The 16,134-nt window shown below is 38.1% G+C and overlaps 1 protein-coding gene and 1 long non-coding RNA gene across 3 annotated transcripts in view; one reads left to right on the forward strand and one right to left on the reverse strand.

The window, feature by feature from the left end:
* LOC128994367 (uncharacterized) overlaps positions 1 to 8,773 on the reverse strand; it is a 40,519-nt gene extending 31,746 nt beyond the window's left edge. Inside the window, exon 1 of the long non-coding RNA XR_008490889.1 lies at positions 8,521 to 8,773. This is a non-coding gene — a long non-coding RNA (uncharacterized LOC128994367). The remainder of the gene's footprint in view (positions 1 to 8,520) is intronic.
* Positions 8,774 to 11,839: 3,066 nt separating this feature from the next.
* LOC128994364 (pyrimidodiazepine synthase-like) overlaps positions 11,840 to 16,134 on the forward strand; it is a 53,420-nt gene continuing 49,125 nt past the window's right edge. Inside the window, exon 1 of one of the 2 annotated variants that reach the window (XM_054418892.1) lies at positions 11,840 to 12,017. In XM_054418892.1, coding sequence (XP_054274867.1) covers positions 12,014 to 12,017 — 4 coding nt within the window. In that variant the 5' untranslated portion in view covers positions 11,840 to 12,013. The remainder of the gene's footprint in view (positions 12,018 to 16,134) is intronic. The other variant, XM_054418893.1, reaches the window with a different exon arrangement.

The raw sequence follows: 16,134 nt of genomic DNA on the forward strand, positions 1-16,134 counted from the left end.
AAGATTCCCTCAGTTAGAGATTGGTTGACTAATTTACATAGAGGTTTGGCAATTATGTCTACATTGTCCTTTATGAGGTCTACTGAGATTTCATCCCATCCCACTGACTTCTTATTTTTAATTGAATGTATAACATCTTTTACTTCTTTCATTGTTACACAACTGAAACAAAAAACTGGCAAAGAAGGTGGCAAAACCCTGTCAAGGAAACCAATGGCATCTTCAACACAAGGCACAATATTTAATGAATTGGATGATTGTAAAAATTTAATATCTAAAACGTTAGCAATTTCAGACCCTGATGTCACTTCCTTGTCGTTAACTATCAAGTTTGGAAAATTCTGACATTTTTCAATGTTGCCAAGCTCCGTTTTTACAATATTCCATGCTGCTTTGGATTTGTCTGTAGCACTGCTTATTTTAAGCCGGTTACTTAATAGTTTAGCTGCCTTACATACAGATTTAAATATTTTCTTATATTTTTTTACATAATCCAAAAATAACGGATCCACAGATGTTTTTGCTAACTGATGTAGTTGTCTCTTATGTATACTAGATGTTTTAATACCCACAGTTATCCAATCATTTTTATTTTTACTACCCCTCCTTAATTTTTGTTGTATATTTTTTTTTTTTTTTTTAGATTTTTTAGAAACGATTAGATTAAGGTATCTGTTATCCTAAAATGCTATGGACTGGGAGGGAAACATGGTCCGTGACGAAGGAAGCGGTGAAGGAAGTAGTAAAGGTGAGTAGTCCGGAGTGTGGGAACTGTTTATGACGATTAGATTAAGGTATCTGTTATCCTAAAATGCTATGGGAAGGGAGGGAAACAGGTCCGTGACGTAGGAAGTCGTGATGGAAGCAGTAAAGGTGAGCGGTCCGGAGTGTGGGAACTGTTTATGACGATTAGATTAAGGTATCCACAATCTTAAAATGCTATGGTAAGGGAAGGAAATAGGTCCGCGGCGTAGGAAGTGGCGAAGGAAGTAGTAAAGGTGAGTTAGTCCGGAGTGTGGGAACTGTTAACGACGATTAGATTAAGGTATCTACAATCTTAAAATGCATTGGGAAGGGAGGGAAACAGGTCCGCGACGTAGGAAGAGGTGAATGAAGTAGTAAAGGCAAGCACTGTGGAGTCTGGGAACTGGAAACCAATTGTAACAGTTTGATTTCTGTATCTGAAAGTAAAATACTGAAATGCTATGAGATGGGATGGAAAGATGTCCAAGACATAGGAATTAGTAAATGCTAGCAGTGCGGAGTGTGGGAAATGTTGTTGGCAATTAGATTAATGTATTTAAAATACTAAAATGCAATGGATATAGATGACAACATGTCCACGACGTAGGAAGTAGTAAAGTTTAGCATCGCAGACTGTAGGAACCGTTTGTGTCAGTTAGATTAATGCATCTCTAATACTTAAATGCTATGAGAAGGGAGGGAAACAATGACGTAGGAAATGGTGAAGGAAGTAGTAAAGGCTGGCATCGCAGAGTGGGGGAATTATTTTCCCCGAGCAAAGCTCGGTCTCCAGGTACTATATACATATACTAGCTGTTGTACCCGTTTCATATATATATTTATTTATATATATATACATACTAGCTGTTGTACCTGTACTTTGCAATGGGAAGAGGACGTGAAGTAGACACCTTTTGATCTTTACATATGTTTTAAGAGTACCCGTCCTTCGTACGGGGTTAGCGTATCAGTATAAAATGCTTATTGTAGTTATACTTGTGCTTTATAAATCAGCCTATTTATAAATGATCTGCCAGAAGTGGTGGAAGGGGGGCGTAACGTCAATGGGGTTAAAATAAATGTGCTACTTTATGCAGACGATATTATTCTCCTTTCCTCAATGAGCACTGGGCTGCAGCATATGATTAAAAAATTAGAAAACTATTGTGACACTTGGAATCTGTCAATCTAAATAAATCTAAGATAATGGTGTTCAGAAAGGGTGGAAGACTAAAGGCACGTGATAAGTGGAGGTATAAGGGAAACATTATCGAGGTGGTAAATCAGTTTAAGTATTTAGGGGTTACATTTACAAGCAACCTATCATGGAACAGCCATTTTAAGGAAAAAGCCAGAGTAGGAAAATTTGTTATCAATACTGTATGGAATTTTTTATTTAAAACAATAAAGTGCCAATGATTTCCAAAATATCGTGTTTCGAGGATGTTGTGCGATCTACAATCTGTTATGGAGCACAGACCTGGGGTTTCATAGAAAGTGAAATAATAGAATCAGTACAAACGTTTTTTTCTAAAAAAATATTTGCACTGCCTTATAATACGCCAAAATATGTATTATACCTTGAAACATACTTCGATAAACTTTATTTTTACACTATAAATTTAAATAACTATATTTTGAGATGTTTAACTTTGCCACCCAAACGATTGCCGAACTTTTTAGCAAAACAAATAATCGAGAAAAAAACATCTTGGTGTAAGAATGGGAGTATTTGGGACAAAAATGCAATATTGAGTTTAATTTTCAAGATCTCGATCCAGAGGGGTTGGGCCTTCAGCTGAGGACGGTGGCGGAAGTGTTGCATGGCAGGTGGAGGGAGGAGTGTGTTGGCCGAGTGCGGACCTCTGTCCACCACAGGCAATTACTGACGCTCGACCTTGAACTTGGCGATAGGAGCCCAATAATGCTCAACAATACGCATATTGCTTCTTGGGCTATTAAAGCTAGAGCAGAATTGATAAATCTAACTACAAGCCGTGGTCTGAACAAAATTATCTTTGCACTCTCTGTAATCTTCAACAAAATGAAACTGCATATCAATATTACTGCATATCATTTTATTGCAATTTGCCCTATTTTAAAACATATCAGACGTCTTTGGCTTGGAAAAAATACGTTTAACGAAACAGAATATGAGTGTTTTTTTTAATGGGTGGAATTGGCGAGCTTTAGCCCAGGATTTAAGTAGGGCATGGAAATATAGGAGGGACATAATTAATGAATTCAATTTATAGCTAAATTTTATTTCTTTCTCTATTTTTATTCAATTACAATTAAAAATCATGAAACTTACTTGAACCCACTTTTTTACACGAATTAATGTTGCAAAGTCAAAGTCATCTTTATTGTCACAAAACGTTTTTTTTATGTTCTGGCACAGCCAGACAAAACAGGTGACGTTGTCAAACTATACTAAAATAAACTAGCTTATATTGGTAAAAATAAATACATAGTAGGTAACAAAACAAACAATTCACATTGATTTGTCTTCGAGAAACTGATCAATACTATAATAATTCTTTTCCAACAAAAATTCAAAAATTTTTTCTTTAAAAGATACTAATCCTATTATAGATTTGTAGTACCCAGGCAAATTGTTAAAAAATCTTTTACCCATGTAAGAAGGCGTCCTTTCTACAAGATTTAATCTGTGTATAGGATATTGAAAATCTGTATGAAATCTAGTGTTATAATTGTGTCGATTATTTTCACTGTGGAGTTTTTCAAAATGTGATTTCACATACAATAAACATTTAAGAATATACAAATTAGGGACGGTTAGAATCTTTAGTTCTTTAAAAAGTTGTTTGCAAGAATGTTTTACGGGTTTAAAAGTCATAATTCTAAGTATTCTTTTTTGAAGTTTAAAAAGTTGATACGAATCAGATGTGACGCCCCAAAGCTCTATTCCATACTGTAAAATTGAGGAAAATAAAGCGTGATAAATCATTAGTCTAGTTTTTAAATCAACAACATTTCTTAAGACCAACATTTGAAAACATACTGAGTTTAACTTTTTAGAGGTGTTATGAATGTGATTTTTCCAATTCAATAAGCTATCTACATCAATTCCTACAAATTTTGCTGTGTTGCTAAGATTTATTTTATCATTATCAAAATAAACAAAGCCTTCAAGATCGTCCCTACACTGTGCAGTTTGAAATTTTACTATTTGTGTTTTAATGTGGTTCATTTTTAAACCGTTTACTTTAAACCATTTTGACAGATCTTGAAGAGCTTGATTCAAGGCTAAACTTAGTTCATGACTGTCTTTTGATTTAATGATGGCTGTCGTATCGTCAGCATATAACAACAAACTAGGTTTAACATTCTTAGGTAGATCATTTATGTACATCAAAAACAATAACGGTCCTAATATAGAGCCCTGAGGCACCCCCATAACAATCTTTTCCCATTCAGAAGCATACTTAATTTTTTCTTTAATAATAACTGTTCTTTGAAAGCGATCGTTTAAATATGATTTCAACGACAAAATAACTGATTCTGAGAATCTATAGGAGGATAATTTATCAAGAAGAATTTGATGGTGTACACTATCAAAGGCTTTGGATAGATCACAGAACACACCAATAGTGCTCTGTGACCCATCCAAGCTCTGTGTTATTGAATTTACAAAATGAGCCACAGTGGAAGTGGTACTTCAATTTTTCCTAAAACCAAACTGTTCATCAGCTAATAAGTTATTGGATTCCAGAAAATAGGACATTTGATTGAATGCATTTTTTTTCAAATATCTTTGAAAAAGAAGGCAGGACAGAAACAGGTCGGTAGCTATCTGAATTACTCTTAGAACCTTTTTTAAATAATGGCTTCACCTCTGCATACTTCAAATGATTAGGGAAAGTGCTATTGGTTAAAGTCTGATTGATGATTATGGACAATGGCTCAGCAACAAACTTAATTACTTTTTTTATCATAGAAGTTGAAATCCCATCCCAACCAGCCGTTTTTTTATCGCTTAGTGACTTGACTATTTTGATAACTTGCTGAGGTGTAACTAAACTAAAAGTTAAAATATCAGGCCTATGTGTGATTGATTTTTTTACTAGTTCCATTGCCTTACTCTTGGAAAAATTTACCCCTAAATCCTTCCCTACCTCAATAAATTTAGAATTAAAGTGACTTGCAATAACTGTGCCATCTGAGACTAACTTGCTTTCAATAACTAAATCAGGAAAAGAATTATTGATTGGCTTGTAACCAAGTTCGGCTTTAACCACAACCCATGCTGCTTTAGTCTTATTACTAGCCTTATTTATATAACTACAATTATACATTTTCTTTGCTAGGTTACAAACAGATTTAAAAACTTTTTTGTAAATTTTTACATAGCCAATAAAGTTAACATCAGTAGAACTCTTTGCTAAGTTGCTTAACATTCTTTTCTTTTGACTAGAAATTTGAATACCTTGTGTTACCCATTTTTTATTTACTGTTTTCTGGTTTGAAAGGGAAAGATTCCTCAAAAATTCTTTGAAAAGAACCAAAAAAATTATTACTGTTTATAAAAAGGTTGTTATTTTTTGTAGTATTCCACTTCATTTTGCTGATAAAGTTTATAAAGTTATTAATATTTCTTTCAGAAAAAATTCTTTGCTTAAAAGAAGTGTGTAATTTTTGTCTATCCTCATCATTTTCCTGTAAAGAAATAAAAAGAGACCTGTGGTCAGAAAGACCAGTTTCAATATTCATACAGATTTTTGTATCAATTGGTTTAGTTTTGAATGTTATGATATTATCCATGCATGAAATTTTATTCAGCGTAATTCTTGTTGGTGATTCTATATTTATACCTAGACCAAAAATATCTAACAAATTCAAAAAATCCAATCTCTGTTGTGGAAAAGTACATGTATCTAAAATGTCAACATTAAAGTCACCTACAATATAAACATCCTTAGAACCTAGCTCTTTCTGCAGTAAAGTAAACACATTTTCTAATTTATTTAAAAAAATTCTAAAATTTGAAATACATGGAATTCTATAAATGGAAATAATAATTGCATTGAAACAAACTATCTCAATACAGCACATTTCAAAAACTAACTCATCACTGAATATACAAAGATCCTTTCTTTCAAAGAAATTCAAATTATTTTTTATTAATATACATGAGCCTCCATGAGCTGTATTTTCTCTACAAAAATGAGCAGCAACTGTGTAATTTTCTATACCATTTAAAATATTGATTTGATCTTTTTTAAGCCAATGTTCATTTAAGCTAAGCACAGATATATTAGACTCAAGCAAAAGTAGGTCCAATTCATTTTTTTTATTTGTAATTCCTCCTTGTATATTCAAGAGCATTAACCATGCATATTTTTTACTTAACCTAGCCTCCTCCCTCACAGATAGGCCATACAAAAGATTTCTTTTTAGGTTTCTGCTATTATTATTTAAAAAAGAACCATGATTTGAATTACACATTACTTTTATAGCACATTGCTTTTATTTTATGCTTTTTTACGAGCTGTAATACATAAATTTAAAAATAATTATAAATGTAGTTTTTTTTTATATACGTATACCTAGTTAAATAGTTACATGTTACAGTTTTAAAATATGTTATTTTACTGCAGGGTGCCAACCAAACAGAAGGTTTAAATAAACCATTGTTTTGTGTGATTTGTTTTTATTGTATCAGTTGTAAATAAGCTGTGAAGAATAAAGCACTTTTTCCTTTCTTTCTTTCTTTCTATAGCCTACTTGTGCTTTGCGTTTGCGATAAGAGAGGACGAGGAAAATTTGGTTCTTTTAAATTAGATGTTGTCATAAATGAAAAAAAAAATAATAGTGCTGCACCCTGTTGGTAAACCTTATAACTTTTTAAGGCGGGTTACACACCGGTATATCCGACATGATGTCTCAGATATTTTTCTTGCCTGCGACATGATGTGAGACCTTCCAACCGTTGGACTTAGATCAGCCTAGTTCCCTACTGTTGAGACCCTGGTTAGTAGAACTGCCTCTCCCTATTTATAGAATCCACAGATTAACTTGGGCAGGATTCTTATGTTCCAGCAGGCTTCCTGTGTTTTTGAACTGCCAATAACATCACAAAATGCTCTGGTGAGTTGAAACAGATCTTATTAATTGTCTGAAGACTTCATATGTTATTAGGAGTCAGCAGGACCACCGGCCATCTTTGATTTTCTCCCCATAACGGCAATCTTAATTGTAGTGTTGGGCATGGACAGTCGATATATCAGAAATGTCGATGTTTGTAAGCCATAATTATTAGTAATATTTGACTCCGATATTTATTTATTTTTCACTTTCACCGTCACTTCGCATCGGAAGTAATTATTTCTCTATTTTAAGTAAAAACTACAGCTAAGAGGTGGCATGACAATACTGACTACACCAAAGTGCAAGTGTCAGTCAGTTTTTTTTTTGTTCACTATGTTCATGTTCGTTCGTACAGTCCAGTCACACCTCTCCATTCCATTCACGATCGTGAAGACAGTTAACAGTGGGTGGAGGGTTCTGTACCCTCACTAGGCCTACTCATCCTCTGTGCAGTCTAATAAAACGGAAATAAACCTAAAAAAATTTAAAACCATAATATAGATGATATAACACATTTTGTATCGATTTCCCACCATATTTTATCATTTTAAATGGTAGTATGTATTTCTTAACAGGTAAGTTACTTTGAGCCTGGGGTCCACCTAACGTCTCCACTCTCAAAATAAATGTGAATGTTTGAACATTACATAAAACGAATGTTGTAAATGATTTCCTGCCACATTTTATTGTTAAAAAGGGTAGTATGTAATTACCTGTAAAAAAAAAGGTTATGAAAATATAAACCTATACAGTGGTGTAACTAAAACATGGCTTTGAGGGGGGGGGGTGAAGGAGCCCCAACACCGGGGGGCCTGGTAGCAAACAGGGTGGTCAGGGGGTCCCCCCAAAAAATTTTGAAAAATTATAACTCCAAAAATCAACCAATCAACCCAGTTGAGGCTGTCTCTGGCTGGTCAGAACCAGGAAATAGCAAGTAACTAAATCATAATCACAAGACAACAAACAAATTTTATTAAGTTGTTATTGTACTGTAGCCTTCTGAGCTGCGCGTGAAGAGCTGTAAGTATCTACTAAGTTTTTATTAGCCTATAGGCTAAATTATCTTAACAGGCTGAAAACTTAATGTACCGGTATTATTGATCAGTAGACCTACAGTGTGGACATTTGTTGAGACACTTACTTAAGACACAATCAACAATGAGGATTGACATTCAAAACCAATAATGTGAGAAACCCTTATGGATTTCTTATGGGTAGACTTTGTATCTCTTGTCAAAAGCATCCCAATGAAAATTTTGATCGATAGCCTATATCGTTTGGTTAGGTTAACTTAACTAGGGTACAGTTTCTTAACTGGGCTATGCTAATATCGGTTGAAACCATCGATTTGATTAGTAAACCTTCATGCGATTTTTTCACCATCAGCAAGTTTGGTTGGTTAGGTTAGGTTAAGATAGTTTAATTTGATAATAAATAGGCTATATTTAAAAATATCGATTATTAATCAATATTTTCAATTTGATAGTTTCAATCGATATTAGCATAGCCCAGTTAAGAAACTGTACCCCTTAACGAACCAAACTATATCGAATGAAACAATCGAACTTAATCGATATTTTCATTCGGTTGTTTTTTACAACAGATACGGAAGGGAAGTCTAGGCCTGTTACCCTTTCAAAAATATTCCAGAAATGCAGGACCTACCTTTAACTAAACTGGATGTGAAACAAATTTAATATAGTATACAGTTAGTATTTTACTTAGATAAATACACGCACGAACAGTACTCCTAGATCCTACATCACAATTCAATAATAACACCAAACGAGTATAAACGACCAGACCAAAATAACATTTTGAGGTTAGCTGTCCTGCCCAGTGCCCCTGGTTAAGCCCCTGGCTTCATCCGAGAGCTTCGTCCCGTCCCATCGTCCGTCGTCGTAAGTTCGTGATCTAGTTCCTGGTTCCAGTACCCAGGGCCCAGTACAGTACAGTAGTTTTGTTACTTGTTGAGTTGTTGTTTGTTACGACGGCGCTGAAGGGCCAAAGAGAAAGAAATATTTTTACACTACTTCGACTTTTAAACACGAACTTTCGACTTTCAAACACGAAATTTGAACTTTTAAACTCGAAATCTCGAGTTTTAAACACGAAATTTCGACTTTTAAAACACGAAATTTCGACTTTTAAACTCGAAACTTCGATTTTTAAACTCAAAATTACGACTTTTATACACGAAATTTATGTATTTGGTGGAGGGGATTGATGACGGCTGTATTATTCTTATCACGAGGTGTTAGGTGTTGGAGTTGGCTACATTCTGTTATATAATGGATGAAGGTCACAAAGAACGCCTTATCCAAGATTATTTTAGATTAGGCCTTCATAATGCAGAGATTTTAGCTATTTTACTCTCAAAACATAATATTTTAAAAAGTGAGAGACAGTTGAAACGGAAACTGTCAGCGTTGGGACTATACAGAAGACGAAACTATTCAGATCTTCAAGCAGTTTCTTCCTTTATGACGGCTCCATGGCTATAAATGGATGCATTTAAAATGCATTCAAGCTGGATACGTGGTATCGTGGTATCTCAAAAGCAAGTGAGGCCGGTGGGGCACACGGAAGTTTTTCTTAGGTGCCGTTTGACGTCACTAACTGCTGACGCCACTAACTGCTGCGTCTGAAGAAACAGAAAATTTTATAATTTTTCTATTATTAAATTAAACTGTCATAACCAAACCAAACTAACCAAACGTGCTGATAATGGAAAAATCTAATTAAGGTTTACTAATCTAAAAAATAGTTTTGTTCATAAAATAAAATTATAAATGCCTAAAATTCAATTGTATAATTTTTTAATTATAAAATTAAACTGTCATAACCTAACCAAACCAACCAAACTTGCTGATATGGAAAAATTTGTTAACAAAAAGTTAGTGCTACCGACGGGATTCGAACCCGGTACTACTGGAATATCAGCCCGCCACGCTATCCACTACACCACCGAGGCCGATGGCATCGACCGTATCGTTGCGGTATTGGTGTTCCCTCAAAGTGACGTCAGCAGTTAGTGACGTCAAACGGCACCTGAGAAATCTTCCGTGTGCCATTTCGCTCCGTGTCCCGCAGGGGGCTCACGCTTGCGTGGGTACGTGGCCTAGCGACCACGCGGACCCTAGCTCTTGCCCTCCAGAGGGGAGGTAATTGCCCGGTGTTTGAACCGGCACTTCAGGTAGGCCACAGTTATGGACGACTGGACAAGCCAGCCTCTTTGGGTGGTACCCAAAGTGAGAGTACCCAGTGACATTTCCTCCATTCAGGGTGGTGGGGTGTTCAGCTCTGCGAGACTTCGGTCTCCCATCTGCCTGTAGCTGTGGTTGTGACTGGAGTTCTTCGGGCTCGTCCTGCCTGTTGTGTACGACTGACATTTTGTGAGGCATATCCTCGGCTCTGGAAGTAACCTCGTCCTGGGAGGTGAAAAATTGGGTAAGTTAGCCCCCAAAGGGGAGGTAACTGCTCGGTGTCAGAATCGGCATTTTCAAGTAGGTCATAGTTATGGACGACTGGACAAGCCAGCCTCTTTGGGTTTACCCAAAGTGAGAGTACCCAGTGACATTTCCCCATCCAGGTTGTGGGGGGTGTTCAGCTCTGCAAGAGGTGGAAGTGCGCCACCAATCTATCATCTGCCTGTAGCTATGATCCTTTGGACTCCGGCCCGCTTGTTGATGTGCGACTGGCATTTAGTGTGGCAAATCCTCGACTTTGGAAGTAGCCTTCCTGGAGGTGAAATCGGGCGAGTACCCGTCAGCTCACGGGGACACTCTAGGGGAACGTAACTTTCCGCAGTGTGAGGGCAACGGCTGGGCGCACTCCATCAGCCAATCCCTGTCTCTGAGACCGGAAGGTATGGTTATCTAGAGTGTGGGGGGTTCTCCCTGGAACCTCAATTGAGCAAAGGGTGTCGCCACCTTTGGTGGATAGGTTCATCCGGGTGGGACCCACTTCTATTCCTGCCTCCTTTTGGGAAACCCTGATGGCCTGGCAGTGATGTTGGGCTTGATGGGCAAACGAAGTAGATCGGGTGCTGGGTTCAAGCCCGCTGGGGGTGTTCAGGGATCTATCGCCTTGGTCACCTCTGGTTTCCCAGCAACTGGGTAAGGCCTCGATCGGGTAGTGGTGTAAATAGGTGGTTGGGGTTTCCCCCATCAGCTTGCTGGTGGTCCCCTTCTTCCTGGCTTTGATGGCGGGTTTTGCCTGTCAGGGATTGGATAGGTCCCGAGTGTTGCTTGCACTAAATGCGTCAGGGCATTCCACTATGGTCCTTCTGGGTTTCGTACCTGGGGGAACCCAGGTGAAGTGACGCTTAAACAAGTAGCCGGTATCCCTGGTTAGGATTGAGGGGCAACCCTCTCTCCGAAGGGTTGCTTCGGCAGCCGGTGAGCCTGATGACCTTAAGTCATCCTCCCATGGTGTACCATGGGTCGGTGCGTATGCTTCGGCCTACATCATGGGGCCCGGGTATGTTTAATTATAGGTACCGGGTTTGCAGTCAGGGAGCTTCTGGCTCTTATGACAAAACGAAATGGAAATGGAAATGTGCCATTTCGCAAGTGAGGCTTATTTTAAAAGAATTGGATCCTATTGGTGTAGAAACAAGAAGACGGCAACGGCTACGTCGCAGACAGTACCAGAATAAGGGTCCCAATTTTTTCCCTTTCCCAGAAGATTTCGTGTTAATTGTAATATCGAAATTTCGTGTTTAAAAGTAGAAATTTCGTGTTTTAAAACTCGACATTTCGTGTTTAAAAGACGAAATATCGAGTTTAAAAGACGAAATTTCGAGTTTAAAAGTCGAAGTAGTGTAAAAATATTTCTTTCTCTATGGCCCTTCAGCGCCGTCGTAGTTTGTTGTTGTGAATTTACTAGTTGAGAGCATTGAGATGAGATATGAATGAATGAATTCGAATTGACAGTTTGGAGTTTGGACTTTGGAGTTGACACCTAAACCATAGATTAAACATAATCCAGGGAGTAATCTATGCCTAAACCATCCTAAACTAATTAATTATGGAACGAAGTGACCAAAAATATAATATTGTTATGTGACATAAATGGATATTAAACATGAAATATTCTGTTTTAAATGCCCAGATATTGAAATAAGGATGATACGCTTCAATTTAAAATATGAAAAATGAGTAAGTAAGTAGGCTAAATTAACAATTATTATAACCTATTGCCTGATGTTACTCACTGTGATTTTAGGTTAAGAGTGGTACCAGATTTAGTTCAATATCACTCAGTTGTAACATTTAAACACGAGATGACTGAAGGACTATTAAAAACTTAACTTATCACAAGTCCTTCATCTTGACAGCAAATAAAGTACGCAGAGGATACGCGTCCGGTAACAGGAAGTGGATTAGGCGCCCGGCAGTTACTGTCATAACCTAACCTAACCAACCAAACTTGCTGATAGTGAAAAAAATCAAATGAAGGTTAAATTCTCTTTATAACATAAAATTATAAATGCCAAAAATTCTAACAAAAGATGTACAGTTAAGAAGAAATTACATTCAAAGCAAAATCTGTGATGGAAAGTTAAAGAAACCGATGGGTTTCGAACCAGGGACCTCTTGGATATCAGCCGAGCACTCTATCCACTACACCACGAACAACGCTGGCCGAACATCGTATCGTTGTGGTTATGGCGTTCCGGCACCCCACAACCCGGTGACGTCACTACCGGACGCCTAATCTACGTCTGGTTACCGGACGCGTATCCTCTGTGATAAAAGTTAATAATCACCAATATAGGCTAACATTTATTACAAATCAAGGCTTTCCACTTGGTTGCTTTATTGGCAAAGGATGTACACGTCTGGTGGTAACCGAACGTGGATTAGGCGTCCGGCAGTGACGTCTCTGGGTTATGGGGGGCCCGGAACACCATTGACACAACGATACGGTGGAATGCCGTCGGTGTTTATTTTAAAGCTGCCCATACACGGGCAAACATGTTCGCGAGTCTGTGGGTGTACTGTACACGCTTGCGAACATGCTCGGTGTTTCCAACAGACAGTCAAGCATGCTCAGTGATTCTGACAGACGATGGAGCATGCTCGTGAACATGCTCGCCACCACCGCCCAGTACTATTGCTTATCTCGAGCTGTGACAGTCAAGTTGTGTTTAAAATTGATGCTAACGCTGTTGGCTATTTGCGGTGGTCTTGTTTTTTTGGAAAATGAGAAAAAAACGCAAGCCACAAAAAATATTGTGTAAGATTTGGCTTGAAAACAGGAACCGGGTCACTCACATGTCTTTGAGTAGAACCAGCATTATATGATAATAAAAATGAACTGAGGATAACAGAAGACTGTCTCGAAGACATTTTCTGATGTAGGTATTTTCCAAACGTACCTATTTTAACTTAGGCCTACGTGTACGCTCGCGAACATGTTGGTCGTCCCCACGGACGGGCGAGCATGTTTTTGTTGGGGCTTGGGCTCACCAGGGCCAACAAGTCGAGCGCCGAGCCCAAAATGCTCTCCCCTACGAAGGCTCGCAGACCCCATAAACTTACACGGGCGAGCATGTTCGCGTTGACGGTGAACATGCTCGCCTGTTTATGGGTGGCTTAAGACATTGGGGATATACTTTTGCAACTCTAACAGAGTGTATAGCGTCACTCTTCTCTTGAGGGAACACCATTACCGCAACGAGACGGTTCGAAACCTTCAGTGAATGTGGCGTAGTGGGTAGCGTAGCCGGGTCCGCGGAATTGGCTAACTCTGGAACTCGCTAACCCCATGTTAAATGCCCTATCTTAAAATTTGGTCGATGAGAGGAACTCACTAACTTGTTCGGTTTCGGAATTGGCTAACTCCGGAACCCGCTCTAGAGCCGGGTTAGCGAATTCCGTCCTCGTACGGAAGTCGCTAACTCGGTCCCTCGGCGGAACTCGCTAACTCCCAATCAGAAGCCTTGCGCGCCGTCCAATGGGAGCCAAGCACGAAGATTGTAGGCCAGTTTTGTCGAAAGTGTCGTACCTGCAATCGTATCGGTACCATAATGTCGTATACTACGGAAAATTAGGAGTAAGAGTAAGAGCAATGTAGTCGATAAAATAAATATATATTCAGAATTACGTTTCATATTATTCTTATGATTATTATTAGGGTGTAAAATGCATCATAGTCTTACCAAAGACTAACCAACACAAGTAAACTTTACATCCCATTTTAAATTTTGAAGCTCGTTTTTCGTGTCTAGTTCATGTCCGGTGACACTGATCGCTAGTGTAGACGAAATTGTGTTTATATTTTTATTGTAAACTTCATGATTTGCTCCCTTCTGTTTGGTTGTATGACTAGGGGACGTGTTATTAGTTATAATTAACGTGACCATATATATTGGAGTACGAAGCTGGACACCCCATTCCGGGGGGTCTGGGGGTATGGAATACCCCTCAGCTGAGAGGGGGGTGGAAAAATGTTGAAAAATAATATCTGTAAACTAGCGTTTTTATGCAATCTAGACATAATAATTTGTAAAACATAAATTGGTTTTTAATTGAGTTTTTATTATATTTAACCTATTTGTAAGTTCATTGAACGGAACATATCTTTACTTAGAAATCTCCTCAAAAGTGGATAGCTTCACCAAGTGCACGTAAACAGTGGGAACTGAGCGAAGGACGTGAATTTACAAATGGCGGGTCACATCACTTTTGTTTGTCTCAAACTTAAGTTTAAATAAACGGATATTTCGCTTGTAACTCACTCTTAAATGTGAATTTCCGTTTGGTCATTATCTAATGCACAATTGAACAGTACAATAATCAAATCTCAAACAAACTTTCTTTGCACCGAATGGTACCTAAAAGCAGTAGTATGTTTTCTGTGCTAAAAAAGAGAGGTTAAGGTACTGTAAACAACTTGACAGTTTAGTTTAGTTTAGGCCTGGCGCACAAGGTTGATTTTTCGATTGGCCGATTAAAAAATCGTCCAAAAATAAATCGCCCTTGATTTATGTCTAGGCGCACACGTGGCGACTTTTTAGTCGAGAAATGGATTTTTTTAGTGCGTTCAAGCTATCCTAAAATGGACTTTGTTGAATTAACCTGTGTTTGTGATCTTCTAATTATCAAAGAAAAAAAAGAAGAAAACCTAAATATTGGGTCCATCCGATAGTAAGTCAGGGACTTTTAAATCGACAGTTTTATAAACTATACACTTTACGTGATGACAGTAAAAAGTCCTTTAATTGCTTTGAATGTCTGATGAAAGTTTCAGTTTTTATTATAAAAGCTGTGGCCTTTTTTAGCAAAGAAAACAACACAACTCACACTGAAGTTCACTGACTCCTGTGGAGAACAACAAGCGACTGGCCGATTTTTAGTCGACCATGTGCGCGGACTGATAACAATCTGTACGTTACAGATTTTCGGGCGACAATCGCCTCGCCTACAAATCTGTGGCAAAACCCAGATTTTAAAATCGGCGCAATTCTCGATCGCCTGTGTGCGCGCTTTCATTCAAATACATGATGCACAGATTGGCCGATGAAATAATCGCTCGTGTGCGCCTAGCCTTACTGACAACAGTGACAACCTGCGTCTTTTGAGGCCGTAGTAGCCTATAGTGCTTTAACACTCGCGCAGAAATAAATTGTACTAGTGCCGATCTTTGACGAGTATAGTAGGCCTATAGATAGTTGAGTTCATGCGATCGAGGATCGATGAACGATGACATGCTTATTGTACAGTAATGTAATTGTTGTATTAACCAAATAGGTTAATAGGTTGGTTTCCTTTAGTTTTCCTTATAGTTACTAACAAGTATTCTTACACGAACTAAACATTAGTGTGGAAAGGCAAAATTTCATATTCGATATATTATATTTCAAACGCCTGACCTCCAAGGCGGGACATTTAGGCGTCCCCCGGCCGATTGTGGGGACAGCGGGACAACTTGTTGTAAAGCGAGACTGTCCCGCCGAAAGCGGGACGTATGGCCACGTTAGTTATGATTAGCACGTTTTATTTGTTTAAACGACGTTTTTAATTACTGAAAACAAGAAACAAATTGTAAACAAAACACGACCTCTAGGGAGAGTGCACCGGACAGAACTAACAATAAAATTGTCTTCAGCCGATCCATAAGGACGAGAAATGTACTAATATATTAAGGCAGGGGTGCCCACAAGGGGGGGCCGTGACGCAGACTGCGTCATTGAAATTCTTGGGGGGGGCTCAAAAAATTCAAATGGGGGGGGGGCTAAAGTTAATTGCAACAGTGTTCAACGTGACGACA

The sequence above is a fragment of the Macrosteles quadrilineatus genome, unplaced genomic scaffold (assembly GCF_028750875.1).
Source record: "Macrosteles quadrilineatus isolate MER2022 unplaced genomic scaffold, UCM_ALF_1.0 Scaffold_5__1_contigs__length_97177068, whole genome shotgun sequence".
NCBI classification, from domain to species: domain Eukaryota; kingdom Metazoa; phylum Arthropoda; class Insecta; order Hemiptera; family Cicadellidae; genus Macrosteles; species Macrosteles quadrilineatus.